The sequence below is a fragment of the Theropithecus gelada genome, chromosome 15, assembly GCF_003255815.1.
Source record: "Theropithecus gelada isolate Dixy chromosome 15, Tgel_1.0, whole genome shotgun sequence".
Taxonomy (NCBI): domain Eukaryota; kingdom Metazoa; phylum Chordata; class Mammalia; order Primates; family Cercopithecidae; genus Theropithecus; species Theropithecus gelada.
The window spans coordinates 106250067-106276525 of NC_037683.1; the positions used below are offsets into that span (position 1 = coordinate 106250067).

The window sequence follows — 26459 nt, forward strand, 5'->3', positions numbered from 1 at the left end:
CCTGCACAGTGTGTGCTGCCTGCACAGCTGCCTGTCCGTGTTGGGGAGGTGTCTGGGGCCAGCCCTGCACAGTGTGTGCTGCCTGCACAGCTGCCTGTCCGTGTTGAGGGGGTGTCTGGGGCTGGCCCTGCACAGTGTGTGCTGCCTGCACAGCTGCCTGTCCGTGTTGGGGAGGTGTCTGGGGCCAGCCCTGCACAGTGTGTGCTGCCTGCACAGCTGCCTGTCCGTGTTGAGGGGGTGTCTGGGGCTGGCCCTGCACAGTGTGTGCTGCCTGCACAGCTGCCTGTCCATGCTAGGGGTGTGTGTCTGGGTTGTCTTGCTCTCAGGGCCAGGGCTGCCCCGGCTCCCTGGGGTTTGGTTGTCCTGAGTTGGCCGCACCCTTCTGCCCCAGGGACACCTATCCTGGTTCTCCCTCTTCCCCCTGTGTCCGAGGGAGAACGGATGGGTGTGGGGAGCCTGGATGTGACAGGTTGGCTCTCAGGACTCACACAGGGCCAGGGCAGCCTGCTGACCTCTGGCCTTGAAGAGGGGGGTGGCCATCCAGTGACACGGCACCAGGACTTGTGGCTGAGACCAGGGGCCAGGACTGTGTCCCTCTGCCCCTCACCTGCCCGTGTTAAGCCCACCTGTAGGCAGGAGAGAAGGGCACCTGCATGTCCCTGGAAGGGAGGGGCATGGATTCAAGCTCTCTCCCTCCCTCCAGCCTGATGGCAGGTGCCCTGGGACGAGGTGGCACTCTGACAAGGTAGGTTTCTGTCAGCCACTTCCCCCAAATGTGAATGGTCGGTATCCACCAATACCCCCAGTCCCATTGGTCAACATGCCGTGGGCGGGGCTGGCCACTGTCCTGGAGGGCCTGCGGCAGCCCTGGGTAATGCTGGGCTCGAGTCCCTCCTGCTTCTGTCTTTCAGAAAGTGCACACAAGGACAAATGCTCATCAGTTCTTCTGACCACAGTAGGGATACCTGCGTCCAAAAGTGTGGATATGGACCCTAGGGAGGAAGCCCTTTCCCTTTCCCCCCAGAGACCCCCTAACGTTAAGGATGAAGTGTGGATCGTTTCCAAGTTTGTCATTGGCTTCATTTAAGGATGCCGGTCCTTGGGGAGACCCCTGTCCACAGAGGGCTGGGCAGGCGTCTGCTCAGGGCAGTGTGGGCCGAGGCTTAGCCCATCTGGGGACCCGCAGTGCTGAGAATGGGGGTGCTCAGGTGGAAGAGGCTGTGTGGGGGCTCCTTTGCTTTTATGGAGCTCTAGGTCAGCCCTGCAAGCTTTAAAACTTTTATTTGGAAATAAAACACCCGTATGCCATGTGCCCAGCTCCACCTGTTGCCACCGGCTAGCTCACCTGCTTCCTTGCTTGGGCTCTGTCATTTCTGATCCAGCTGAGCACAGATGCAGATGGTGGTGCTGGCCTTGGTGCCCTGCCCTGGAAGCCTGGAGAGTGCAGGCGTGTCCGGGCCCCACCCTGCCTAGTGCCCGGCTCCTCTCGGCTGGGACATCACATTGTATTGGAGGCCTAGGACCAAAGGGGATCCCCTCTTCCTCCAGGACAGGGTTCCCTGGCTGCAGGGTTGTGGGGGAGGGAGTCTTGGTTGTTTAAAGTGGTTCCCCCAGGGTGTGAAAGAGCGTAGGTCCTGCCTGCTTGATCTGCAGTGGGCCAGGCCTCCCCTGGAGGCAGGTGCACTACCCAGAGCCCATGAGGGTGTATGCAGGGTGCATCTTACTGGCTGAGGGCTGGACACTGTGGGGGACGGGTGCTGCTATCCGCCCAGTACACAAATGGGGAGCTGAGCTGAGAGGCAGGGTCAGTGTCTGAGCCTAGGTTTCACCCTGTCTCTCTGGTTGGAATAGCCTTTCCTGTTCTGTCCACTCTGCCCAACACCAGTGCAGAATGGGGCGTGGTAGGGACGGGCCGAGGGTGAGGCCGGCTGTGGCAGCTGCAGTTCTGGGCAACTCCACCTGTTAGCACAGCCTTGCACCAACCCTGAGGAGACCTCCGACCTTTCCTGTTTTGTGAAGGGGGGTGGGGCCCAGTGAGGTAGAGCTGATGACCCTGCAGCCCAGCCAGGAGCTGACGGGCAGAGGGACTAACTGGACGGCGTGTCACAGCTGCTGTTGGGTAGAGGGTTGGGTCTCCCTGAGGCCCTAGCTGGGTGGGGAGACCTCCATGGGGTGGCCTTCATGGCTCCATTCTGTGGTCCTGCCCTCCTCCTGGACTGCCCACGCATTCCTGCCACGTGGTGACAGCTCCACTGGCTTCCCACAGTGGCCCTGTCTCTGCCCACGATGGAGGGTAATGGGTGGGCCTGGGATGGGGAGGGCTCCTGCAGCCTGCCCTGTGACCAGGGCCCTGCAGTGGGGAGGGTGGGGCCCTGCACAGAGGGCCTGGCCCAAAACTGACCTGCTGTGCTCATGCTGGGCATGGGGGCTTCCTTCAGGCAGATGGGTGGGGACCCCTGACCTTCCCTGGACCTCCCCTTGCTGCTGGCCCTTATGCTGGGTGCTGGCATGGGGGGCCTGTATGGACTAGGCACCACCCCCATTACATGTGTTCAGTAAAACCTAGAGGAGTCCCTGGCACGGCTGCCAGCTGGTCCCGGGGAAGGACAGCTGGAGTTTTGTACGTGCTCGAGGGAGCGTGGAGAGTTTGTGATAAGGCCATGGCAGACTGTCTCCACTCGTCTACTGGCTGGCAGGATCAGGCCTTCTCAAAGTTCAACATCCACACACCAGAAGGTGGACAGAACGATGCTGGGCCTGCCTCCTTCTAGACATGATTTAGAGTCACCCACGGACACCCCAAGTAATTGGCACAAGAGCTCCATCTGGCTCAGTAACGGAGGCACTTTCAACAAAATTAGTTATCTCTTTGCTTTGGTCAACTATGCACTGCTAATTTATGGTAGTGATTCAGTCCTGAAGAAAATCCTGTGGGCCTTAGAGTCTCATGAACTAAGAAAAGCTAGATTCCAACAGGAACGATGTGATGGCAGGAAAGTGTGGCGGGGCGGTCAGTGGGAGGCTTTTGGGAGGAGCCACGTCGTGTCCATCAGCTCCGTGGGAATGGAGGTGTGTGTCCTGGCTGGAGCTGGAGACGTGTTTATTCATGTGTTTAGAAACAACTGGTGAAGGGCATCAGATTGCTGACATTTGGGTTCCATGGGAAACATTTCAAAGAACATTTTTAAAAAGTCAGTATTTATAAAATGCTGGAAATGGCATCTTTTACAACTGTTTGAACCTATGATGATACATTTTACATCCCAGCTTACCCCTGGGGCAGGCAGGCACCTACTTCTTTCTGTGTGTGGGTGACAGGGTGAGTACCGGTGTGTATGTTGGGGGGCAGGGTGCCAGGTGGCCTTTAAGAGAGTAAAGCTCACTTGGCACCTCCCCCTGTTCCCTCTGCCCCTCCCTGCCCCCTTTCTTTGAGGCAGGGTCTTGCTCCGTGGCCCAGGCTAGAGTGCAGTGGCAGGATCTTGGCTCAGCTACACCCTCTGCTTCCGGGCTCAGGTGATTCTCCCATGTCAGCCTCCCAAGTAACTGAGACACCAGGCGTGTGCCACCATACCCAGTTAATAATTCCTCCCTCCCTTTTCAGATAAAATAGTATGATTTACAAAAGCAACCAGGGGCCAGATGTTCAAGCTCAGGTTTCTGCCTCAGAGAATTATAAACTTCTTGGAGCCCTTGACAAAGAAGACTGAATGTGGGAAGAGCCCAGTGCTGCCGACTCACCCCCACTGAGCACCTCCTTCTCCGGCTGCACTCACCCAGATGGAGGGCGGCATCTGGGACGGGTCACTGGCATCAGGGTCCCTCTTCTGTGAACATTCTGGGGCCATATCAGCCTCTGTGACTCCTTGCACTCCTTGGCCACTTTTATTTGGTGGTGTCGGGAAAAATGTCCATCTTTATAATGATGTTCTCTTTTTTTGAGATGGAGTCTCACTCTGTCACCCACGCTGGAGTGCAACGGCATGATCTTGTCTCACTGCAACCTCCACCTCCCGGGTTCAAGTGATTCTCCTGCCTCAGCCTCCCGAGTAGCTGGGATTACAGGCACCCACCACCGTGCCTGGCTAATTTTTATATTTTTAATAGAGATGGGGTTTCACCACGTTGGCCAGGCTGGTTCCAACTCCTGGCCTCAGGTGATCCGCCCACCTCGGCCCCCCGAAGTGCTGGGATTACAGGTGTGAGCCACCGTGCCCAGCTATGATGTTCTTTTTAAAAACATGAACTAGAGAAAACACACAGTGGCTCACTTGTCAATACAGTTGTGTCATTTTGTTGCTCAAGATGAGGTTAAAGAGGGAACTTGGCTTTAAAGGAAGTGAGTGTGTTTTAAGACCAGCAGAGAATGTTGGAGGCGGCAGGTGGAAGAGCTCTGTCAGGCCTGCCCTTCGCTGGCCGGTGGCGGGTGCGCGGTGTTGATATCAAAATGGCTCCGCTGAGCCCACCGACCACTCACTACAGAGCAGGCCCAGCGCCTGCCTCTTGTCCAAGTGGTGCCTTGTTGCCTGGCCCTGTAGTGACGTAAACCGCCTACTGCTCAAACATCATGCCTGCCCCAGAGGCTGCTTCCTCCAGGGACCCCAGACCTGCCCATGCCTTAGGTGGGGTGGCGGGGGTACCCTCCTCCCGAGGCTGCCTGAAACTGGAGCGTTTCCTCAGGGCCAGGGTTGCCCTGACTGGTAATTTTTGGCACAGTGTGTAGTTGACTATTTATTGGTTTTCTCATTTGTTGGCTGCATTCCCATGGGGTTGTGAACAGCCCTTTCCACATACGCAGAGCCTCCGTGACTATCTGAGCAACTCCAGACAGAGCATGGGGGATGGTGTGGCTTGCTCTGCAGCAGCCATGCCTGTGCACTTGCCAAACCCTGACCTCCTGGAACCAGACCCAGACCCTCCCTCCACTTTGTGATGAAAGGGCAGGCAGGAGCCTGCTGGCCCCCAGCTTGGGTCGACTGGTTCAAATCTTCCAGACCTGGGAATAGCAGGGAGGCCCTTCCCACCAAGAGGGTGTGGAGTGTGTGGGGATGCCAGGCCTCCTGAAGCAGTGAGGACACCCTCCCGGGGATGGAGGGGAGAGAAAGGGACACATATATGGTGGAAGTCTCATGCTGTCTTCCCAGTGTGTCCCTGTGGATATCATGGCTTTTGGGTGTGAGCACTTAAGTGACAGGGAGGCGAGTCCTTGGTTAGGCCCAAGCTCTACCAGAGACCTGATGCCCTCCCATGCTGCACCTGGGGCCTCTGTCCTGGGCCAGTTCTCGTGCATGGGACTACTGTGGACAGAGATGCTCCAGGCTTCCTTTGGTTTTGATTTATGGCCCCATGGAACTGGAGCGAGTCCCTGCCACAGGCTTGTCTTCCGGGGCTCAGCCTTGCTGGTTCTGGGCACTCCTCTGCCCGAGTGTGTGTGGGGCTCACCTCCTGGTGGGACCCAGTTCTGCCCCTTCAAGGGGTTGGATTTTGGGGTCCTGCCTAGCTGAAAGGGGGATGCCATGGAATCCCAAGTGTGCCCCTGGTAGGTCTGACATCTCCAACCGTTGCCCACTGGGGACTGTTCTGGCAGAGCAGGTGGCCCTGAAGTGTCATAGGAGGGGGCTGCCTGTAGACACCCTGGCACGTTCAGGGCAGGAACCTCTGATGCTCTCAGTCCACACCGAAGGCAATCCCCGGAGGTTTCCCAGGTGTCCTGGGGGTGCTGGGAAGGCCCGTTGGGACCAAGAATCTTCTGACCATCCTGACTGTGTGACTCGTGCAGGCCTGGAGGGGCTTTGCTGCCCGGCTTGGAGGGTGTGTCCTGCCTCGCCTGTGTGTGACCCACAGGGCCTTTTTCCTAGAGCAAATAAGAGCTGGCATTGTCCCAGAATGCCTTAAATCTGTTGTCGTCTGATAGATTTTCACCACTATGAGGGAACAAGAGCCGTGAATTTGCATAGCACTGGGGACTTGGTAGGAGGAAGATTGGTGCTCATTGACCTTACCCTCCAGTGTCTGGGAGGGAGGAGTATCATGTTGAGTGAGCAGCCAGGAGCCCCCCGCCCCTGACTCAACACCAAACCTTGAAGCACCGTGTGAACCTGGCAGAATTTGGGAATCGTTTAGGGATCAGGTGCATCTTCCTGCCGTGGCTTGTTGACTGTGAGCCTTCCTGGTAGGTTAATGAATGAGTTCAGCCCGCAGATGTTCATGGAGTTGCTCCTGCAATGCAGGCCAACCCGAGATCAGCAAACAAGCGATGAGGATGTGGACAGGCTCTGTGGGGGGCAGCACACCCTGTAGGTGGGCTCCGGGCAGGGCTCAGAGGGGGCACACTAACTGACCTTTAAAGTACCAAGCAGCCTGGGCGTGGTGGCTCACACCTGTAATCCCAGCACTTTTGGGAGGTAAAGGCAGGAGGATCTATTGAGCCCAGGAGTTCAAGAGCAGCCTGGGCAACATAGTGAGACCACCATCTCTAAAAGAAAAAAAAATTAGCCAGCGTAGTAGCATGCGCCTGTAGTCCTTGCTACTCAAAAAGCTGAGGTGGGAGGGTCACCTGAGCCCAGGAAATTGAGGCTGCAGTGAGCTATGATCACACCATGGCACTCCAGCCTGGGTGACAGAGTGAGACCCTGTCTCCCCTACCATAAAAATCACCAAGCAATGTGTCATGTTGATTAAAATAGTCGTGTGGCCTGGAATTTAAAATGAGATCCTCTTCCCTTCCAGGCCCACCTCTAAGAGGCACCATTGTTAACCATTTCTGACTTTCGTGTCTTATATTTATCAACTTCGGTAGGTAGCTGCTGTGAAAAACAAAGACTGTAGTGCATGCAGGGTACGCCCCCCACCTCCTGTTTCTTCTTAGTCATTTAGAATGTGAACATTTTGCTCTGAAACTACAATGAAATCTTTTACACGTTACTGTTGGTGCTAAAACACTGGCAAAAATAACTTGTGCTATAAATGATTCTTTGAGTTTCTCCTAGAATCAAGGACTAAGCGCACTGAAAGGGAATTGTAAACTGACATGCTGTTTCCCAGAGAAGGCTTCCTGGGCGAACTGGCCTAGCTGAGCACTGCCATCTCCTCTCCAGCTTCCTTCACCCCCAGGGACCTCGAGGGTCACCCTGGGTGCATGTTTTTCTGTTGTGTTATGTTGTGTTGTGTGTTGTGGAAACATTTCTTCTGGGAACTTGTTCCACCTAGACTGCATGGGAAGTTAACTTTGAGCTCCTGCATGTCTGAAAATGAGTCCGGGCCGCCTGGCTTCGTGTCCATTTGGCAGGGTATAGAATTCCGAGTTAGCACGTTGAGGACACTGTCCCCGCCACCTGCACCCAGTGTCTCCTTTTAGAGTCACTGCTCATCTGGGCCATCTTTTGTGGATAGGACTTGCTTGGGGTGCTGACGTTTCACTAGAACAGCCTGGAGGTGGGCTGTTCATTTACTCTGACCTGACCTTGGTGGGCCGTTTTATTCTAAATCGTTCTCCTTCCAGCTCAGGGAAATGCTATTCTACCATCTGTTTATACTTCCTGGTTCCTGTTCCTAGAACCCTTTTGACATAGTTTGACTTCCAGGCGGTTCTTCCATGTCTCTTAATGTTTCTCTTCTATCTTCTTTCTTCTACTTCTCTCATTTGGTCTTTGGATCTTTTTCCTTTTTTTGTTTTTACATATGAAAAATTGAAGGGTAATTTGCATGTAATGAAACACACAGAACTTATGTGTGCAAGTCGAGCTCTGACAAACGCACATAGAGGTGCAGCCCACGTGTGCTGTTATGATGTGGAACATGTCTCTCTCACCCCCGACCCCGAGATCTCTTGGCTCCCACTTCTACCCACCCCAGAGGCAACCATTATTCTGATGGCATCCCCCAGATATTAGTCTGTCTTTTCCAGAGTTTCACATGAAGATGGCGTCCTACTGGACATAGTCTTTTGTTTGGCCTCTTTTGTTCGGTGTGATGCTTTTGGCCTTCCCCTCTGCTGCTGAGAGGCAGGAGTGTGCTCCTTTTGGCTGCTGAGCCATGACCCCATTTGGATGGGTGCAGCACGGTTCATTCACCTGGCTCCAAACGTTTTTGTGGTTTCCAGGTGGGGCTAGGATGAATTATGCTGCTTCCAGTATCCAAGTCCATTTTTTATGGACTTATGTTTTCCTTCCTCCCAGATGGATCCTGGGAGGGGAGTGGCTGGACACAGAGCAGGTGTGAACCCTGCCAAGCCGTCCTCTGAGGGCTGCACCACCTGAACTGCTGGCAGCAGTGTGCCAGGTGGGGCTCGCTGTTCCCCAGCCTCCCCAGCAGCTGGAAGTATCCATCTTTTTTTTTTTTTTTTTTTTTTTTGAGATGGAGTCTCGCTCTGCCGCATAGGCTGGAGTGCGGTGGCGCGATCTTGGATCTTGGCTCACTACAAGCTCCGCCTCCCGGGTTCACGCCATTCTCCTGCCTCAGCCGCCCGAGTAGCTGGGACTACAGGCACCCGCCACCACGCCCAGCTAATTTTTTTGTATTTTTTGGAGAGGCAGGTTTCACTGTGTTAGCCAGGACGGTCTCGATCTCCTGACCTCATGATCCGCCCGCCTCAGTCTCCCAAAGTGCTGGGATTACAGGCGTGAGCCACCGCGCCCAGCCATATCCGTCTTTTAATTTAGCCTTTCTGGTGGGTGTGGGGTATATCTCAGTGTGGTCTTTGTTGGCATTTTCCCAGTGACTGATGATGCTCAGGCACTTTCCGTGTGCTGTTGGCCATTTCTGTGTTCACATGTTTATTACTGAATTTCAGGAGTTCTCTATACATTCTGGATCTGAGTCCTTTGTCAGATACATGTATTGAGAATAGTTTTTCCCAGTTTGTGACTTGACTTAAATAAATAACCATTTTTTTGGAGATGGGGTCCCGCTGTGTTACCCAGGCTGGTCTCGAGCTTCTGGGCTCCAGCCATCCTCTGCCTCAGCACCCCGAGTAGCTGGGACTCAGGTGTGAGCTACCGCACCTGGCTTAAAGAGTCGTTTTTGATGAGTAGAGCATTGTTTGCATTTTATTGTCTGGATTAAACATGAACTTTTTTGTACGCAATGTTTCACTGGATTATGGAATGTCTTATTTCTAAAATAACACTGAGCTTGTTAGGAAAGGCAGTCCCCATCCCTGTGTTAATTTGCAAGAGCTCTTTCTCGAGTGTTCCTTTCTCAATAGAAGCTTGATTTTACTCACTTGTGTCAACTTCTTGAGTCTTTATGGGAACATTAATTAGATGTTTTTGGGAGTTGCCGTTGGTCTCTGAATTCTTTGTTTTCTCGGTTGGCCCCATCATGACAGTGGCTTCTCTGGGTATTGCCTGGCCCTGTGGTGATAGTCACCGCGAAGTCCCATACTGGAATGAAGGGGCGCATGAGGATTCCTGCTGTGGGGAGGGGTCTGGCGGGTTGATGGAGGAAGAAGGGTCTCATGAGCGTGGCCGCCTTTGGGATGTAATTTTTTTCCCCAAGATGACCCTTGTCGCGATCCTGCCGCCCGCTTCTCCTCTCTGCTTTGGAGTCTGGCTTGCTTGACGTTCTTTGGGCCTTTCCGGAAGGATCCAGGGGTCTGGGCTTGCCTTTACTTTCACTCTGATCTCTCCCCTCATCTGTTTAGAATTCCCTGGAATTTTGCTGTTCTGTATTCAGTTATGTTTCTAGTTTCCTTCTGAAAATACATGTTTCTTTTTTTTTTTTTTTTTTTTTTTGAGACGGAGTCTCGCTCTGTCGCCCAGGCTGGAGTGCAGTGGCCGGATCTCAGCTCACTGCAAGCTCCACCTCCTGGGTTTACACCATTCTCCTGCCTCAGCCTCCCGAGTAGCTGGGACTACAGGCGCCCACCACCTCGCCCGGCTAAGTTTTTGTATTTTTTAGTAGAGACGGGGTTTCACCGTGTCAGCCAGGATGGTCTCGATCTCCTGACCTCGTGATCCGCCCGTCTCGGCCTCCCAAAGTGCTGGGATTACAGGCTTGAGCCACCGCGCCCGGCCTACACGTTTCTTTTCTGACGTTCTCATGGGAATGGTGGAACGGAGGCCGGCATTGCTTCGTGGGCTCATTGGACCAAGACAAGGAGTTGATCCTGGGGGCAGGACCCCAGGTGGAGGTGAGAAGGGCATGGCATGTGTGCAGCAGGAGGAGAGTCCTTGACTGGGCCTTTGGACATGGCTATCACCTCGTGAGGGGAAGTTGGAAGCACATGGAGCCTTCAGGACCATGTGGGCTCCCTGGATTTATTCTGAACCCTCTGTGGAGAGAATCTGTTGAAGTATTTGGGGGAAGGGAAGGGCCAGGATCCAGGGGGACTGCAGTGAGGGAGGAGGTGGGGAGACAGGGTGGCAAGGAATGGGTGACGGGAGTCAGAGGGGAGAGGCGGAGGTTGGGCAGGCGGCGGGAGGGTGGCTGGTGCTGGGGCATGTTTGAATGTGGTGCCTGGGGTTGGTGGTCCCCTTGTGGGATGGTGGGTAGAGCGGGCGTGTGGGGCATGCACCTGGCCAGGGCTCCCGGGTGGTGATGGTCGTGTTTGTTTGCTGTTTTCTATTGTAAACTTAGGTCAGTGATTGGTTCTGCTGGCTTGTGTGGACACAGTGGGCCAAAGGTCTGGGGAGGTAATCTGCTGTGTCCCTCCTGCACTGGAGGGCCTGGGCTGCCCTCTGGGCTGCTGGCTGGTCAGTTTGTCTCTGCTGGGGCTTTTCTCTTCCCTCCATTCTCAGCTGTTGTCTCAGTCACCTGTCCACGTCTTCTCTGTTCCAATCTACTGGGCCCTGAGCACTTCCTCCGAGTTGTGTATACATTAGAAGTAAACTGATGGTTCATTCTTTTCACAAACACACAGAATGGCAGTGATTGTGGAGGAGGCAAAGGCCTTAGAGGTGTATTTTTGGGAGAAGTGCTCAAGTGTGGCTGTGTGGATTTACGAGACCTTCGGCTTCCTAGGATGTCTTTTTGCTGAGGTTCCTTTGTGGGGGCTGTGTCCAGGGTTGTGGGGGCCTAGGAGTCATCAGTTATGGTGCCAGTGTCTGCGTGCCCCTCTGTCGTAGCCGCTCAGCTGCCTGTGGGTACAGGAAGGGCTGGTCCTACTGCGCCGCTGGGATGTGACACCGCCGTGTCCCCTCCTGTGTCCCATCTCTTGCTCACTTAGCATGTCTCTGGCCCTCTAGGACCGGAAGCTCACCAAGCTGGAGCGGCAGCGGTTCAAGGAAGAGGCTGAGATGTTGAAAGGCCTGCAGCACCCCAACATCGTGCGCTTCTACGACTTCTGGGAGTCTAGCGCCAAGGGCAAGCGGTGCATTGTGCTGGTGACCGAGCTGATGACCTCAGGGACACTGAAGACGTAAGCTCCGCTTCCGGAGGGCTGGGGCAGGTCCTGGCATGGGTACAGGGCCACCATAGCTGGGGGTGAGGTCTTGGGCTGCTGGGGCGGTCCTGGCTGGTGCCTGTGGGAGGCTGTCTCCTCTTTCCTCTCCTGTGTGGGATGCCAGGAGGTGCTTGACTTCCCAGGGAGATGGTTGATGTGTCTGTGGTGTCTGGGCCTTGTTTCTGGCTGGGGTTCTGTTTCCGCCTGGGAGCCAGCCCGGCACATCCTCAGGCTCAGGACGCAGGCTGGGCAGGGTGCACAGTGGGGACTGTGGGATTCTGAGGACGTGGAGGTGGTTAGCGAGGGTTGGGGAGTGGGGAGTGGGGTGGCCACGGCAGCTTGTTGCTGCTCACTAAGCCCCCAGTCTGCACTGTGGGGATGGGGGCTCCCTGCCTGGTGCTGTATCCTGGGTCCACCTGAATCGTTGGACCCTGCAGCCTTAGGCAGGGCTTCAGTGCCCCTCAGCCAGGCGGTTTCCCTCATAGGTGGATGTGCTGCAAGGGGAGAGCCTTTTCTCAGCTTCCCCCACCACCTCCTCCTAGGTCACAGCTCAGGGCAGGCCACACAGGTGGCCAGTGGCAGGGAGAGCCCCGCCTGGCCCCTGTGGTTCTGACAGGCCCTGGGCTTTCGTAACCCTCACCCCCGCACCTGAGCATCTGCTGGCCGGGACTCTGTCCTGCCTTGGGCAACTTGTAAGTCAGCCTGGCACCGTCTCCCCATGAGGCCAAGATGGAGCTTAGTATGAGCTTTAGCAGCCAGGTCCTTGGCATGAGGGGAGCAAGAGGGTCGTGAGCCCACCCTGCTGCCTGCTCAGGGTCCTGGCTCCAGGGCAGAACTGTCTGGCCTTCCCATCTCACCTTCACCACCTGTCACAGGTGTGCGTCATGTGCACTGGAATGGACTTCCCGAGCAGTGTTAGGTGGGGGCTTTGCTAGGGGGCCGCTGCCGGGGAGCTGCTTGGTGAGCTGTGCCTGTGCACCCCTGCAGGTACCTGAAGCGGTTCAAGGTGATGAAGCCCAAGGTTCTCCGCAGCTGGTGCCGGCAGATCCTGAAGGGCCTGCTGTTCCTGCACACGAGGACGCCGCCCATCATCCACCGAGACCTGAAATGCGACAATATTTTTATCACCGGACCAACTGGGTCTGTGAAGATTGGCGACTTGGGCCTGGCCACTCTCAAAAGAGCGTCATTTGCCAAAAGTGTGATAGGTAAACCTGCTTCTCCTCCCCAGGCCCTGGGAGCCCATGAGAAGCCGGGCAGTGTTCAGGGCTGGCGAGCATCCAGTTTTGTTCAGACCTGGTGCAGGAGACCCAGTGGGAGGAGCGTCTGGGCACGGGAGCCTCAGGCCGGGGTGTCTGGGCTACGCCGCCAAGCCTTTGGTAGCTCAGCTGGAGGGCCTGCCCACTCGTTGGATTCCCAGGCCACTTGGGCTGGGACAGCTGACTTGGCTCCCTCCCTCCCCTGCTGCCCCCGCCTTGTCCGACTCTGGCCCCAGATGGTCTTTGTGTTCCCTCCCTGGCTGTGGCTTGGGTGCCAGCTCTGATTGTCTAGCAGGGGAGGTGGGCTGGGTGCCGATGCTCGCGGTATGTGTGGGCGCTGTGGGCACTCGGGAGAGGGAAGCTGCCCTGACCACAGAGGAACTTGGGAGGTTTGTAGCCAGTGATGCTGGAGCTGTCTCAGTGGGCAGGAAGGGGCCACCCAGGCTGTGAGGCCCAAGACAGTGAGAACTTGGAGTATCTGGGGAATCCACATACCTGCGGAGCGGGGCACACAGCAGGCGCTGTGCACAGGGGAACAGGGCGCCAAGTAATTAATTCAGTTTGTTGGGCATTTCAGGCCTCGGTGCAGGCGCCCCTCCTGTGAGAAGCCTTCCCAGCCTTCTTTTGGGCTGAGATGCCCTCGACCCTAGGGACAGCTTCTTTGCAGAGACCAGGGGTCTGCATTGTGCCATGTGCCTGGTCCCACGTGTGTTCCTGGCACAGTGGGTGTGAAGTGTCCACTGGTCCTGGGTGGGGCCTCCACGGACTTTGAAAAGATGCTTGGGTGGTCGTGGAGCAGCTGTTTCTGGGGTCAGGATGATGGGAAAGCTCCAACATGTGCAGGGCAAGAAGCATGGGTCAGGGCTCAGGAAGCCCAGATGGGACCCGATCGGATTAGACTGGGAGAGGCTCCCTGATTTTAAGACCCAGTGTGCCCCTAATGTGAGGGCAGGACAGTGAGCAGTCGATCTTGGGGCTTTGTGAATTCTTAGTTCTGCTGCATGTTTGGGGACAGAACTTGGCAGGTATGGGGAAAATGAGACTCCAGAACTGCTTTGGTTTGGGAAGTGTCTTCAGAATGTGACATCTGGGGCAGGGTGGCTGCCCGGGGGTGGCCCTGTGGACACAAAGCCTCTGGCATTCTGGGGGAGCTGAGTGGTGGGGCATAGGGGCTGACCCAGGGTTCAGTTTCCCCATCTGTGAAATGGGTGTATGGGTGAGGGTCTCCACTCCCTCCTGGAGGGGCTGAGAGCTGGGGCCCAGGACCGTGGAGAGCCCATTCCCCAGGGCTTTGAGCTCTGCACACTTTCTGGGCAGATTTTGCAGGTTTGGCCTCGGAAGTGGTAGGAACCCAGGTCTCAAACCCCGGGCGCAGTCGGGTGGCAGGAGGGAGGCTTGGGATCTCCCACTCAGGAGTCAACACTCCTGGAGGAAGAAGCACAGCCCACTGTGAAGCGGCCGCCCTGGCAGAGCCCCTTGGCTTCCTCCGGCTGGGTGGCTCTTTGCCCTCTTGGAGATGAGGTTTTGAGTTGCTGGATCGGGTTGAGATGAAGGCCAGGTGTTTCCAGCAGGCACAGTGTGGAGACCTTGTGACCCGCATGGTTGCCCGGCTCTGTGGGCTGTCCCTCGTCACCCCAGCTTTTGCTCCGCTGGAGTCCAGGAAGCTTTGGTTAGAGAGGCTGCAACCAGGGGTGTCCTCAGCTGCTCAGGCGCCTAGAGAATGAGGCTGTGTTGATGTGACACCCCGGGGCTCTGGGCAGTAAGGCCAATCTTCAGCAAGGGGCCAGCAGCTGGCGGGGGTGGAAGTGGGGGACTGTGGCCAGTTCGGGGGTTCCCCTTAGGCCCTATTACCTAGGTGTCCCCCAGCTCCTATGGATGGGAGCCCCAGGTCTATTTATAGGAGCCCCCCAGGCCTGTTAGTAGGGCTCCCCTGGCCTGTGAATGGTGTTGGCTTTGGCAACCCACAAGTGCTGGCCCTGGTGGTAAAGGGGTCCAACCCTCCTGGGGTCTGTGTCCTTCTGGGATGCATGGTCCTGTTGGAAGGACAGCCTCAGGCCATAGGCCCCTGTCTCCTCAGGAGGAGGGCCCTCCCTGCTCACCAATGAATGCCCTTGGGGCAGTTGGTGCTGTGGGCCCCTTTCAGCTGAGGCTCTCAAGGTCTCCTCTTGCAGATAGGAGAGGAGAGCAAGTAGGCATTTGGTTTGCACTTTACATGTGGCCTGTGCGAGGGACCAGGGTCAGCCACCGGCTTCCCAGGGCTGCTCTGGGAGGGACCTGGATAGATTGAGGGAGACGGGGTCCCTGTGCCCGATGTCATTCTCATTGTGAGGGCCCCGACCGTGACCCTTGGGCCTAGCCATGTGAATGAGCAGGGTCTTGTGTGCCTCGGAGGTGCCCTGCCCACCTGGGAGGGCTTCCTGGAGAAGGTGATGATGGAAGCAGATTCAGTGGTGAATGAACTGGGGAGGGGCCAAAGTGAACCGAGGGTGGTTACTGTAGAAAGAGCCACCGGCTGCCCTGGATGATGGGAGGGGTTGGGCTGTTGAGTGGCTGTGGCACTTTATCCAGACCCTCTTTGCAGCCCCTAAGCAGCACTCGGGGGGCTCCAGGCAGTGGAGCTGTTGCTGCCAGCAGGTGCTGCCTGCTCGCCTGCCCCCCTGAGAGCCCGGGAGGTGGGTTCTGCCTGTCTGGTGAGAGGAAGGATGAGGGCCGTCTGTGTTGGTTTGGTTTTAATAGAAATGGTGAAGATAGTTAGGGCTAAGGAATCTTTTGATTTCCCTAAAGAAAGTCATTGGTCTTTCGTTACAGATCTGGAAACAAGCAAATCCTAATGCAGGGTGGTTTTCAGGGGATACAAAGTGATTTTGGCATGAGGCTGGAGTGGGTCCCTCCCTCCTCTTATCTGGCCAGAAGCAGGGACCCCACCCTCCAGGAACCGAGACTGCCTAGTAACCACAGAGGGCTGAGCCACAGCCGCTTCTCCTTGAAAAGAAGAAGGGCCATTCTGCCAGAGCCCTTATCTGCCTGCGGCAGGAGGGGTCTGGGGAGGGGGCTGTGTGGGGCCTACACTGCCAGTCGGCACAGGCAGGCCCTGGCCTGGCTGAGGGAGACAGAGCCCTGACATCCTGACTTTTGCACAGTTGTTTGCAGGGACTTCAGGTGCAGATGAATGTGCAGAGGGGACTGCGGGCAGGGGTGCCCCATTGGGTGGCTCTGCAGCTGATGGCTGTCCACGGAGTGGGGGGCAGTGGGTAAGACTGTCCACTGGACACACACATACACGCCCATTTTTAGAATTCAGATTTAAGTGACTGCAGTTTGAGGGAAAGATAAAAAGAGTCTGAGTGCATCAGTGTCTGAGCACCAGCGTCTGAGCATGTGCAAGAGTGGGCTTCATGAGGGGGTCCCTGTGCCCCCACTCAGAGCTGCCCCTATATCTGTGATCCACCCCTCAGAGCCAGGTTGTCTGGGGCCTTGGAGCAGTTCCTACAGAGTAGCATCCTCGGTTCCTGAGGGTCTCAGAAGAGCTGGAGCCCAGGGACACTGTCACCTCTGTTAGACCCCCCAGTACTGGGCTGGCAGCCAGGCCATTGGGGTCCTTGCAGGTGCCAGAGAGTGGCTGGCTCAGCTCCTGGCTTCCTGCCCAGCAGCCCTGGGGTTGGGGCTCCCTTGAAGCTTTTTCGTGCGTACAGATATGGCCGGGCTGAGGGCCTAGGATGTGGCTGTGGGGCTCCCCGTCATACCCTCCTAGCAGGAAGGAGCTTTGTAGAAGTCCCTCTCTGCAGTCACAGGGCTGGGGTAGTGTGGGTGTCATTGTGGACAACCGAGGTGGCCCTGGGGAGTGAGTGCTTCCCACCTGTGGCTTGGGGCTTTCCCCTGAGTCAGCCGTCACGTCTCCCTGTGTGCCCGCTGCCATTAGGAGGGCCTCCTTGGTGGCTGTGGCAGGTCCAGGCCCATGCAGCAGGCAGTGAATCCCTCCAGGTGGCTGCCAGGGGACCCCTGGACACATCAAGAGAGTGGGAGAGGACAGGGAGCAGGTGTTCACGTTGTGGTCAGGCCAGGCTCCCAGCCACAGCTCAGGCCACTTCCTTTTGTGGCATTTTTGCTTCCTGCTCCAATAGGGCCGCTATTTAGTGAGAAGCTTAGGAAAGGAAAGAAACGTAAAAATATTAACTTAAAAATTATCAGTACAGGGCCTGGCACAGTAGTTCATGCCTGTAATCCTAGCACTTTAAGAGACTGAAGCAGAATTGCTTAAGCTCAGGAGTTGGAGGCTAGCCTAGGCAACACAGTGAGACCCCTGTCTCTACAAAAAAAAAAAAAAAAAAAAAGAGAGAGAGAAAAAAAGAAGGAAAGGGGAAGGAAGGAAAGAGAGAGAGAAAGAGAGGGAAAGACAAAGAAAGAAAGGAAAAAAAGATAAAGAAATTAGCCCAGCGTGGTGAACACCTGTGGTCCTAGCTACTTGGGAGGCTGAGGTGGGACGATTGCTTGAGACTAGGAGGTCAGGGTTGCAGTGAGCTGTGTTCATGCCACTGCACTTGAGCCTGGGCAACAGAGCACGATCCTGTCTCAAAAAAAAAAAAAAAAAAAAAAAAAAAAAAGGCTAGTGCAGCAAATTTTCAGTATAATCATGTGGTTGAAAAACCCAAAAGGATAAAAGTTTCCAGCACCAGGTCCCTCCACTCAGCTCCTGTTGTTTCTCATGGGTTCTTCCAGAGTTCTGTGTGCATAGACTGAAATCTAAACGATATTCTGGTCCCAATTTTTATCTAAAACGTTAACTTTAAAAAAGAGTGGCCTGTAATCCCAGCACTTTGGGAGGCCGAGGCGGGTGGATCATGAGGTCAGGAGATCGAGACCATCCTGGCTAACACGATGAAACCCCGTCTCTACTAAAAAATACAAAAAACTAGCCGGGCGAAGTGGTGGGCGCCTGTAGTCCCAGCTACTCCGGAGGCTGAGGCAGGAGAATGGCGTAAACCCGGGAGACGGAGCTTGCAGTGAGCTGAGATCCGGCCACTGCACTCCAGCCTGGGTGACAGAGCGAGACTCCGTCTCAAAAAAAAGAAAAAAAAAAAAAAAAAGAGTGGCCAGGCATGGTGGCTCACACCTGTAATCCCAGCCCTTTGGGCACTTTGGGAGGCCGAGGCAGGCAGATCGTTTGATGTCAGGAGTTCGAGAACAGCCTGGCCAACATGGTAAAACCCCATCTCTACTAAAATACAAAAAAATTAACTGGGCATGGTGGCGGACGCCTGTAGTCCCAGCTACTTGGAGGCTGAAGCAGGAGAATTGCTTGAACCTGGTGGGTGGAGGATGCAGTGAGCCAAGATCGCGCCCTTCCATTCCAGCCTGGGGGACAGAGCGAGATTCCGTCTCAAAAAAAAACAAAAAGTAACACATTTTAAATTGAAATGACGGGTAAACAAAACATGTGCTTTTAAAACGCACTAATTAGTTAGCATGAGCTTTTAAAAAGAAACTAGAACATTTTGAAGACCTTCCAAAGTCAACAAATATCCAGACATTAAAAACATCCGTACTGAAGTCTCTAGTCGCCTTTCCTTGCATTCAGCGTGACAGACATGCACCCGGACTTATGTTAAAAAAAAGGCCTTTCCAGTTGCTGTGTTATGAACGCAAAAGCTTATTATAGAGAATAGAGAAACCCCAGACCAATATAAGTAAAAGAAAAATCAGCGCTCGCGCCCGCAGACGTCATCTTGCCCTGGGAGTTTGGTTTTGCACAGGTGAGACCAGCCGGCACGTCTAGCCTCATGATCATTTTACTCAGCCTATGGTAACTTCGCCACATCCTTAAAACTTCAGTCAAGACACTGTTTGTGCATCTCTTGTGTTTAAGAGCCACGTGCAGTTCCCTTCTTAGCAACTCTGTGGTTCTGTCAGTGGGCACCATTTTCTACCCCACCCCCATTCGGGGCGCTGTCTTCGGTGTTGCTGATTGTTGTACATGCTGCGTGACACTGTTGTGGGGTTGGCGGAGTGTACCCAGCCTTTCCCCGCGTTGGGACATTTAGGGGTTTTGCGGCTTTATGTAGCTCTGTAGTAACCTAAGTTCTTTGTGCTCCAGGGCATCTGAACGTGGCTGCAGCCGAGCCTGTGGCAGGATCACAGTGTCCACAGGCGAGGGCGTGCTCAGGGGTTTGCCTCCTTCCAGGCTCGGACCCCGTCCCCTGGGAAGTCGTAGCCTCCCAGCTTATGAGCAGGGGATGGCTCTGTCACCTGATTTCTAACTCTGGACTCCTGTGGTTCCAGGTGGAACTTTTGGAACCCCTCCGTCTGTAAAGCACACCTGTGTCCCAAGTGAGGGGCAGGGCTGGCCCTGGGGTCCAGGTGTTCTGAGTGTGCCATGGGATGTGGAGGGGACATGGGGCTCTGGGCAGCCAAAGCTCCCGGGACACTGGCTCCAGCTCTTCCTGGGCCCGTGGCCAGCTGACCACTGTGTCTGTTGCTCCCGGGTGCAGGTACTCCCGAGTTCATGGCGCCCGAGATGTACGAGGAACACTACGATGAGTCTGTGGACGTCTATGCCTTTGGGATGTGCATGCTGGAGATGGCCACCTCGGAGTACCCCTACTCGGAGTGCCAGAACGCGGCCCAGATCTACCGCAAGGTCACCTGTGTGAGTCCACCTGGCCCCTTGGTTAATTAATAAGGACATGGAGGCCTTGGGCTGTGCCCTGGGCTGGGCTCCATGTGCCTCTGTGAAGCCCTCCTGGCAGCTGGGTAAAGAAGGAGATTGGCCATTTTACAGAGGGGGAAACGGAGGCTTCGTAGGGGGTTGGTTACTCAAGGTCTCCTACCTGAAGTGATGGTGGTGCATGGGGCGCTGTGGGCAGTGCTTAGCCATGGAGGCTGTTGCTCTCACAGCAGGGACGGTGGGGAGACTGAGGCCCAGAGAGGCTGGAGCTTCACCATAGCCCCCTGCCCGGAGGCGTGCCCAGGCCACCCATCCCCAGTGCTCACACTCTGGGCTGCCCATGGCTGCCTGCTTTCCTATCTTATTTTGAAACAATGGTTTGATTTCTTTTTCAGCTAAACCAGTCACCCCTACACCAAGTGTGTCTCTAGGCAGTCGTTAGCACCGGGCAGCTGGGAACATTAATCCCTGTTTTGCTGTCGCTGTGGTTTTTTTTCTTTAATCGGATGGCTTCAGCTGCATAAACAGATCTGTCTTGTCCTCCCTCTGTGGTGGCCCCGCTGGGTGGGGGGAATGCAAACAGAACATCTGGAAATGGAATGGCCAGGCCGAGGCTTTCTGTGCCTGTTTTCTGCACCGTGCGTCTTGTCGTGAAGCCCAGGGGCCTGCAGAGCTGTCCCTGACACGTGGTGTCCACACTGAGGGCCCAGGCTGCCCCGATCCCTGCAGTCCCTGCTGTCTCCACATGCCGCCTGACTGGATGGGGCCGCGCTGCCCCTTAGTGCTGCTCTGCGGCACCGTGGCTGCTTCTGCAGGTGTACCAGGGGCTGTGGTCCTCAGCAGCTGTGCAGCCTCACCCTGACCCATCCCTCCTTCCTGAGCCCTCCTTGCAGATTACTTGCATTTCTGTCCCTTGGTTGTTGTAAATCATCAGTCGCTTGGTTGTTCTGAGCCCCTCCTGTGTGCTCTTGAGGACGTGGGAGGGCAGACGGAGTTCTTGGCTCACTTGTGGGCCTGGGTCAGAAACTTCACAGACAGGTGCACAGTTTTCCATGGGTGCTGGAAGGAGTAGGGACCTGTGGGCTGTGTGCAGCGGCCCTCCAGGGAGGCAGGGATGGTCTGCAGCAGGGGGAAGTGGGCGTTCCAGAGATCAAGAGCTCCATTTGCCAGGACTTGGGGTGCTGGTGTGGGATGGGAGGGCCCCTGGGTTCGCTGTGGAGGGTGGATGGTGGTCTGTCTGGAAGCCATCCCAAGGGGCTGGTGGTGCTCCTTGACCCTGGAGGTGTACACTACTGGGCAGAGCCCTTAGGTTCTTCACTCCTGTGTCTGCCCCAGGCTGGGGGCTCCAGCAGCCTCGGCAGGTGGTCGTGCCCCCACCGTCCTCCCTGACCTTGGGAAAATTTATGCTTTATATTCTGTATATTAAGAGTCAGGTGAAGCTTTTGAAGGCTGAATCATGTTGAAGGAAGAAGAATGTGATAGTTGGTACCCTCCATTGTGTTTAAAATTTTTAAAAATTAGTTGCTCATACACCGTCTCACTCCGCTTCCAACACAAAACAACCTAGCAGATTGCAAGCGGCACCTGGCCCCGCCCTGCTACTTCTGAGGTTTGAGTCCGGTTGCAGGGCTTGCCCTCTGCTCCCTTCATGCACAGCCATCGGCTGGGCGAGGAGCCACCGTCCCTCAGGCTGCCACCTGCACCCCTCTGCAACAAAGCCGCATGGCCTGGCCCTTTCCCAGCAGCAGTGACCACAAATAGTACTTCTGCACACTCAAGGAGGAGGTGTAGGGAGGAAGCCCAGGTGTGGTTAGAAAGGCCTGGCTCTGTGGGAGGCGTCCCATCCTCCGCGTCATGGCGCTGCCTCTGCCAGCCTCCTGGCACAGGGGCCCTCATGGCCCTACTTGGGAGGCTCAGTGAAGCTCTGATCAACACCTTTCCAGAGACTGACTGCTGCATTTGAGGTGTTAACCCCAGTATCGAATTCTGCAGCTTAGGTGGAGGTGTGCAGTGTGTTGTGGCTGGGGTGATGGTGGCTTTGACAGACACAGGGTGACCCAGAAGGTTCTAAATGGTAGGAGACCAGGCTCCTGGCTTCAAGCAGTGGGGAGGGGAGACCTTGGAAGGGAACTGCAGTGGTTTCACAGAATTCTCCAATTATTCCCTGCTCTGCTTCATCTTGCTTCATCTATGGGCAGAGAGTTTCCATCAAAGTTGTGAATTTTTCAGCCGTTATGTCTTTATGTTCCCTTATCCTTTTTGGGATTCCAGTTTTGTGGATGTCATGTGCCTATGTGACCTTGGTAGCATCCCAGATTCTGAAATGAACGGAATAGAGCCTCAGTGACCGTTTTTCTCTGCTGCACCACATCTTCAGGTTCACTCATCTTTTTTCCGCAGTGTGTAATCTGCTGTCAGTCTGCTGCGGTGAAGTGTTCGATTCAGATGTACTTTTCATCTTGAGTTGTATTTGGTTCTGTTTTTTTTTCTTTCTTTTTTTTTTTTTGAGAGGGAGTCTCGCTCTGTCGCCCAGGCTAGAGTGCAGTGGCCAGATCTCAGCTCACTGCAAGCTCCGCCTGCCGGGTTTACGCCATTCTCCTGCCTCAGCCTCCTGAGTAGCTGGGACTACAGGTGCCGCCACCTCGCCCGGCTAGTTTTTTGTATTTTTTAGTAGAGACGGGGTTTCACCGGGTTAGCCAGGATGATCTCGATCTCCTGACCTCGTGATCCGCCCGTCTCGGCCTCCCAAAGTACTGGGATTACAGGCTTGAGCCACCGCACCCGGCCTGGTTCTGTTTTTATCTCTCATTTTTGTATGTTCATTTTCCTTTACTACTTGTGTGTATCTGTGAAGAGTTTTCACCTCCCCGTTGCAGCCCCTCTCATTTGCAGGTGTCTTTCTGTTGGCCGGCTTTTCCGCAGGCTCGTGGGCCACGTTTTCTTGCATCTCAGCATTTCTAGTAATTTTTTATTGGATGCTATACATTGTACACATCCTGACCTGTGTGAACTCTGCAAACTGCCCTGCCTGCAGCTCCCTGTGGTTCTTTGCCCGACCCTATGGCGTTGACTATATACATGTGGTTTTGTGTTCTGGTCCTTAGCAAAGGCTGGAGGGGACCCAGGTGCAGATACTTCGGGCTCTTTTTTTTTTTTTTTTTTTGCTGTATGCTCTCTTCTTTCTGGAATTCTGCCTGTGGCCTCCTCAGCCTCCCTGAACTCAGCTCCACCCCTCAACTCAGGGGGGCCACAGGGCTCTGCTGGGTTATGGTGCCTTGTTTGGGAACTGCTCTGGGCAGTGAGCTGGGGCCATGGGGGATTGTGTCCCTTTCTCCCAGAGCCCGCATTTGGCACCGCCCTGTCATCTGTTTCGCATACTTTGCCCAGTTTTCTAGTGGTTTGTGCAGGTTAGCCCAATGCCCATGTCCTGCCGTGACTGGAAGTAGGAGTTCCTCCCACCGTGGTGGAGACCTCGCCTTCCGCGGCCGGTCGGGTCAGGTAACTCTGCTCTCTCCCTGTCAGGGTATCAAGCCGGCCAGCTTTGAGAAAGTGCACGATCCCGAAATCAAGGAGATTATTGGGGAGTGTATCTGCAAAAACAAGGAGGAAAGGTGAGTTCCCCTGAAGGGCTGGGTTCTGGGGTCCGTCTCCAGCTGAACTCATTCCAGCTGGCATTGAGAACTGTGTTCTTGATGAGAAGACTTCAGGACAGACAGGTTCAGGCCAGGGTGTCTGGGGCACGTCAGCAGGGGCTGGTGGGCACGTCGGTCCTGAGTGCGTGTGGGCGACGCCAGGCCAGGAGTCCAGGCCTCACGTCCTTGTCGGTCATCTGGGAACCCGCTCCTTGACTTTGGGGACAGCCCCCTCCTTGGCTTTGGGGACAGTCCTGTCCTTGGCTGGCTGCTCCTCCAGGACCCAGCCTGTAGTGTCTGAGCGCCCGGGGCTTCCCCAGCCCGTCTGCTGCTCCCTGCATGACTCCCCTGCCAGCGGCTCTAGATGTGGGCCTCCCTTTGGAGCCCTGACGTGTATTTCGTGGACCTGGTTGGTTGACCCTTCTCAAAAACAGCAGGCCTGGAACCGCTCCACAAAGCCGGCTCCCCGCCTCCAAGCAGGGTCTGTCCTTCCCAGCCGGTCAGGCGGAAGACTGGGGGTGCTTCCTCAGCCTTCCCTCCCCCTCACACTGGAGTACACCCACCATCTGATGTGACACCCCTCAGCAGTAAGCAGAGGTGGATTGTGGATACTCGGAACCACACAGGTGACTCTGGAGCACATACAGAGGAAGCCAGGCCCCAGAGTGCGTGCTGTGTGGTTCCATTTACAGGGTAAAGGGGGTTAGGTTAGTGGTTAGGGAGGCTTCTTTGGGTGGCCAGGCCATGCAGAGCCCCGAAGTGGTCACAATGGCAACAGCCTATGGCTCGCCCTCCTGGATCCCGCATAGAGCCTTCGAGGCTGGGTCTGGCTGGGCCCCCGGTTCTGCAGGTCCTCTCCTGTGGCTCGCCCTCTGCCCTGCTCTCTGTCAACTGGCCAGCGTCCTGAAGGAAGCCCCCTTGAAAAGGTCACTTCTTCATGGCACTGGGCACAGGGAGCTCAGTGTGTGGGGACTCTGCCTCTGTGTCCATTTTAGACCTACCCAGGACTAACACTAAAATGTTTCAGTTGTGTCTTCTGGCCATCGAAAACTGGCTAGAGCATCCACAGGGGCTGTATTTGCATAATGGGAGGACTCATGTTTTTCCAAATTCTGTTTTGTGTCATTGAATCTTTTGTGAGCATGTTTTTTTGTTTTTTTATTAATAATGACGGGGAATAAAGGAAGTCTTAAAACACTATGTGTTAATAGTAAGACCAGATTCACTGAAATCTTTCCTTCACCCCTGGGAGTGCTGAGACGTGAGGCCTGGCCTCAGGCACCTGCAGGTGTGCCTGTCCTTGCCTTGGTGTGCGTGGCCACAGGAGCCTGGGCATGGAGGCCCTGGCACCCGTGCCCCTGCCTGTCAGCTGCTCTCCCTCCAGGTACGAGATCAAAGACCTGCTGAGCCACGCCTTCTTCGCAGAGGACACGGGCGTGAGGGTGGAGCTCGCGGAGGAGGACCACGGCAGGAAGTCCACCATTGCCCTGAGGCTCTGGGTGGAAGACCCCAAGAAACTGAAGGGAAAGCCCAAGGACAATGGGGCCATAGAGTTCACCTTCGACCTGGAGAAGGAGACGCCGGATGAGGTGGCCCAAGAGATGGTAAGCGGGACTCAGGTGGGGTGTGGCGGATGCAGGTGTTCGAAGCTCGTGGCTTCCAAGGATGAGAACAAAAGTGGGCTGAGGGGTCTTGCTCCAGAGGGGATTGCGAGGCCGGCGGGTGTGGCGGTGCCATCCAGGCAGGTGTGGGCAGCTGAGGTCTCACAGCCCGGTCACGTCTGCCTAGGGTCTGCACAGGGGTGGCCTAAGTGGGAATCCGCTCAAGGGCACAGCACCCCGGGGATTAGCAGCTCCGAGCCAGTGCAGTGCAGGAAGTCAGGGTGGGTGTGCAGAGAGCAACCCAGGACCTCTGACTTGTCAGAAAGGCCTCGCTTGCTTTGCCGGACTCTTGCTGACTTTGTGCCAATGTGGTGGCTTTGCGTTTGGGATCTTTGCCTTTCCTTTTGTTTGGGGCACTGTTGTATTGGGTTTCTGGGATCTGGGACTTTTCTACCTAGAAGGGCGGGTGGGGGGTACCTTTCCCGCCTCTTTTCTTCTTCCTTCTCCTCCCATCATCTTCAGCTCTGTGGATGAGGAGTGGTTGGGCCGGGCAGCAGAAGTGCCCCTTTGTGCTGGGGCGTCATCTGGGCCTCAGTGGAGGGGGCACTGAGCCGGCTGGAATGAGGGGCAGAAGAGACAGAGCCACAGGCACAGGCAGAAGCGAGTGGGAGTGGTCCAGACGCAGTGGTAGGAGGAGAGGCCACGCTGACGATGCCAGGGGGTCAGTGATGGAGTGGGAATTGTGTGGGATGTGGGGACAGGCACAGCAGGTGGGATGGATCTAGATTATTCTGACTTGATTCTCAGGTCTCTGCCATCTAGTAAAATCGCCACTGCCCACTTGTGCTATTAAAATATAAATTAATTAAAATTTAAAATCTACTTTCTCAGTCCCACTGGCCACATTTCAAGTACTCAGTACCAAGGGTGGTTAGTGGTTCTTGTCTTGAGCAATGCAGGACGTTTCTGGCCTGGAATGTTCTGTGGGGCACTGCTGCCGTGGGGCACTGCTGCCCTGGGCCAGGGGCTGTTAGAAGTTCTTGGACAAGCGGGCTTTGGTCACATCCCTGCAGATAGGGCATGTTTGCTGGGCATTGGGCAGTGGACGCCAGAGAGGGACAGTGGTGGGAGCCTGGCCTGGGAGGGCCCCAGGGCCAACACTGCCTCCTGAGAACCCTCATGCACGGCCTAGAGACAGACAGAGACGTCTTTGTTGTTGGCTACAAAACATGAACAAATGTTGACATTAAGTCAGACAACTTGATACGAAGGACAGGAATGTCTGCACCGGAACAGGTGAAAACAGAGTCACAAAGGGGAAGACCAGTGGGCACGAGAGGCTGGGAAGAAGGCGGTTCATATTGCAGGGTAGGAAAGTTGCGTATTTTCAGTGAACACCCGAGCAGAAATAAATCCAGTGTGCTCATGGCGGAGAGCCCTCGGCTCATGTGTCCTGACCACAAAGGTGCTCGCCCTTTTTTCTGTCTTTTAAATAAGCTTTTTCCTGAATATGTGACGTGTGTTGAAAATGTCCGTCAGTCACCAGTTCCAGGCTGATGATTCTTCCCAAGCTTCACTTCTCCAGGCCGGGCTGGGTCTCAGTAAGGGGAAGTGGATCATACCTGGATGGGGGTTGCACAGAAGTGGGAGGGGTGGCTGCTCTGGAAGGTTCTTGCGAAGGTCTCAGTCAGGTGCAGAAACTGAGGCTTGGCGATGCCGTGAAGGTGCGTGGGCCCTCAGAGCCAGGAACGCTGGGGTGCAGTGAGCTGCATGTTTGTCACAGACTCTGCTCCTCCTGGCAGCTCCTTGTCCGTGGGGGTCCTGGTGTGTGGTGCATGAGGGATTCAGTGGGCCACATGGTATAGGCTACGCCATGAGGTCAGTGCAGGGAGCAGCGGTCTTTCGGCTGGACTTCCTGCAACTGTG

The 26459-nt window shown here is 55.5% G+C and overlaps 1 protein-coding gene and 1 long non-coding RNA gene across 2 annotated transcripts in view; both read left to right on the forward strand.

Moving 5' to 3' along the window:
* Positions 1 to 26459, forward strand: part of WNK2 (WNK lysine deficient protein kinase 2) — a 138106-nt gene that overhangs the window by 33895 nt on the left and 77752 nt on the right. Inside the window, exons 3-7 of the mRNA XM_025360589.1 lie at positions 11184 to 11356; positions 12368 to 12588; positions 19125 to 19282; positions 22823 to 22911; positions 24317 to 24536. Of these exons, the coding sequence (XP_025216374.1) occupies positions 11184 to 11356; positions 12368 to 12588; positions 19125 to 19282; positions 22823 to 22911; positions 24317 to 24536 (861 nt within the window). The remainder of the gene's footprint in view (positions 1 to 11183; positions 11357 to 12367; positions 12589 to 19124; positions 19283 to 22822; positions 22912 to 24316; positions 24537 to 26459) is intronic.
* Positions 13823 to 16969, forward strand: LOC112608611. The gene is made up of 3 exons (XR_003116017.1): positions 13823 to 14367; positions 16670 to 16676; positions 16885 to 16969. It is a non-coding gene; the product is annotated as an uncharacterized LOC112608611 (long non-coding RNA).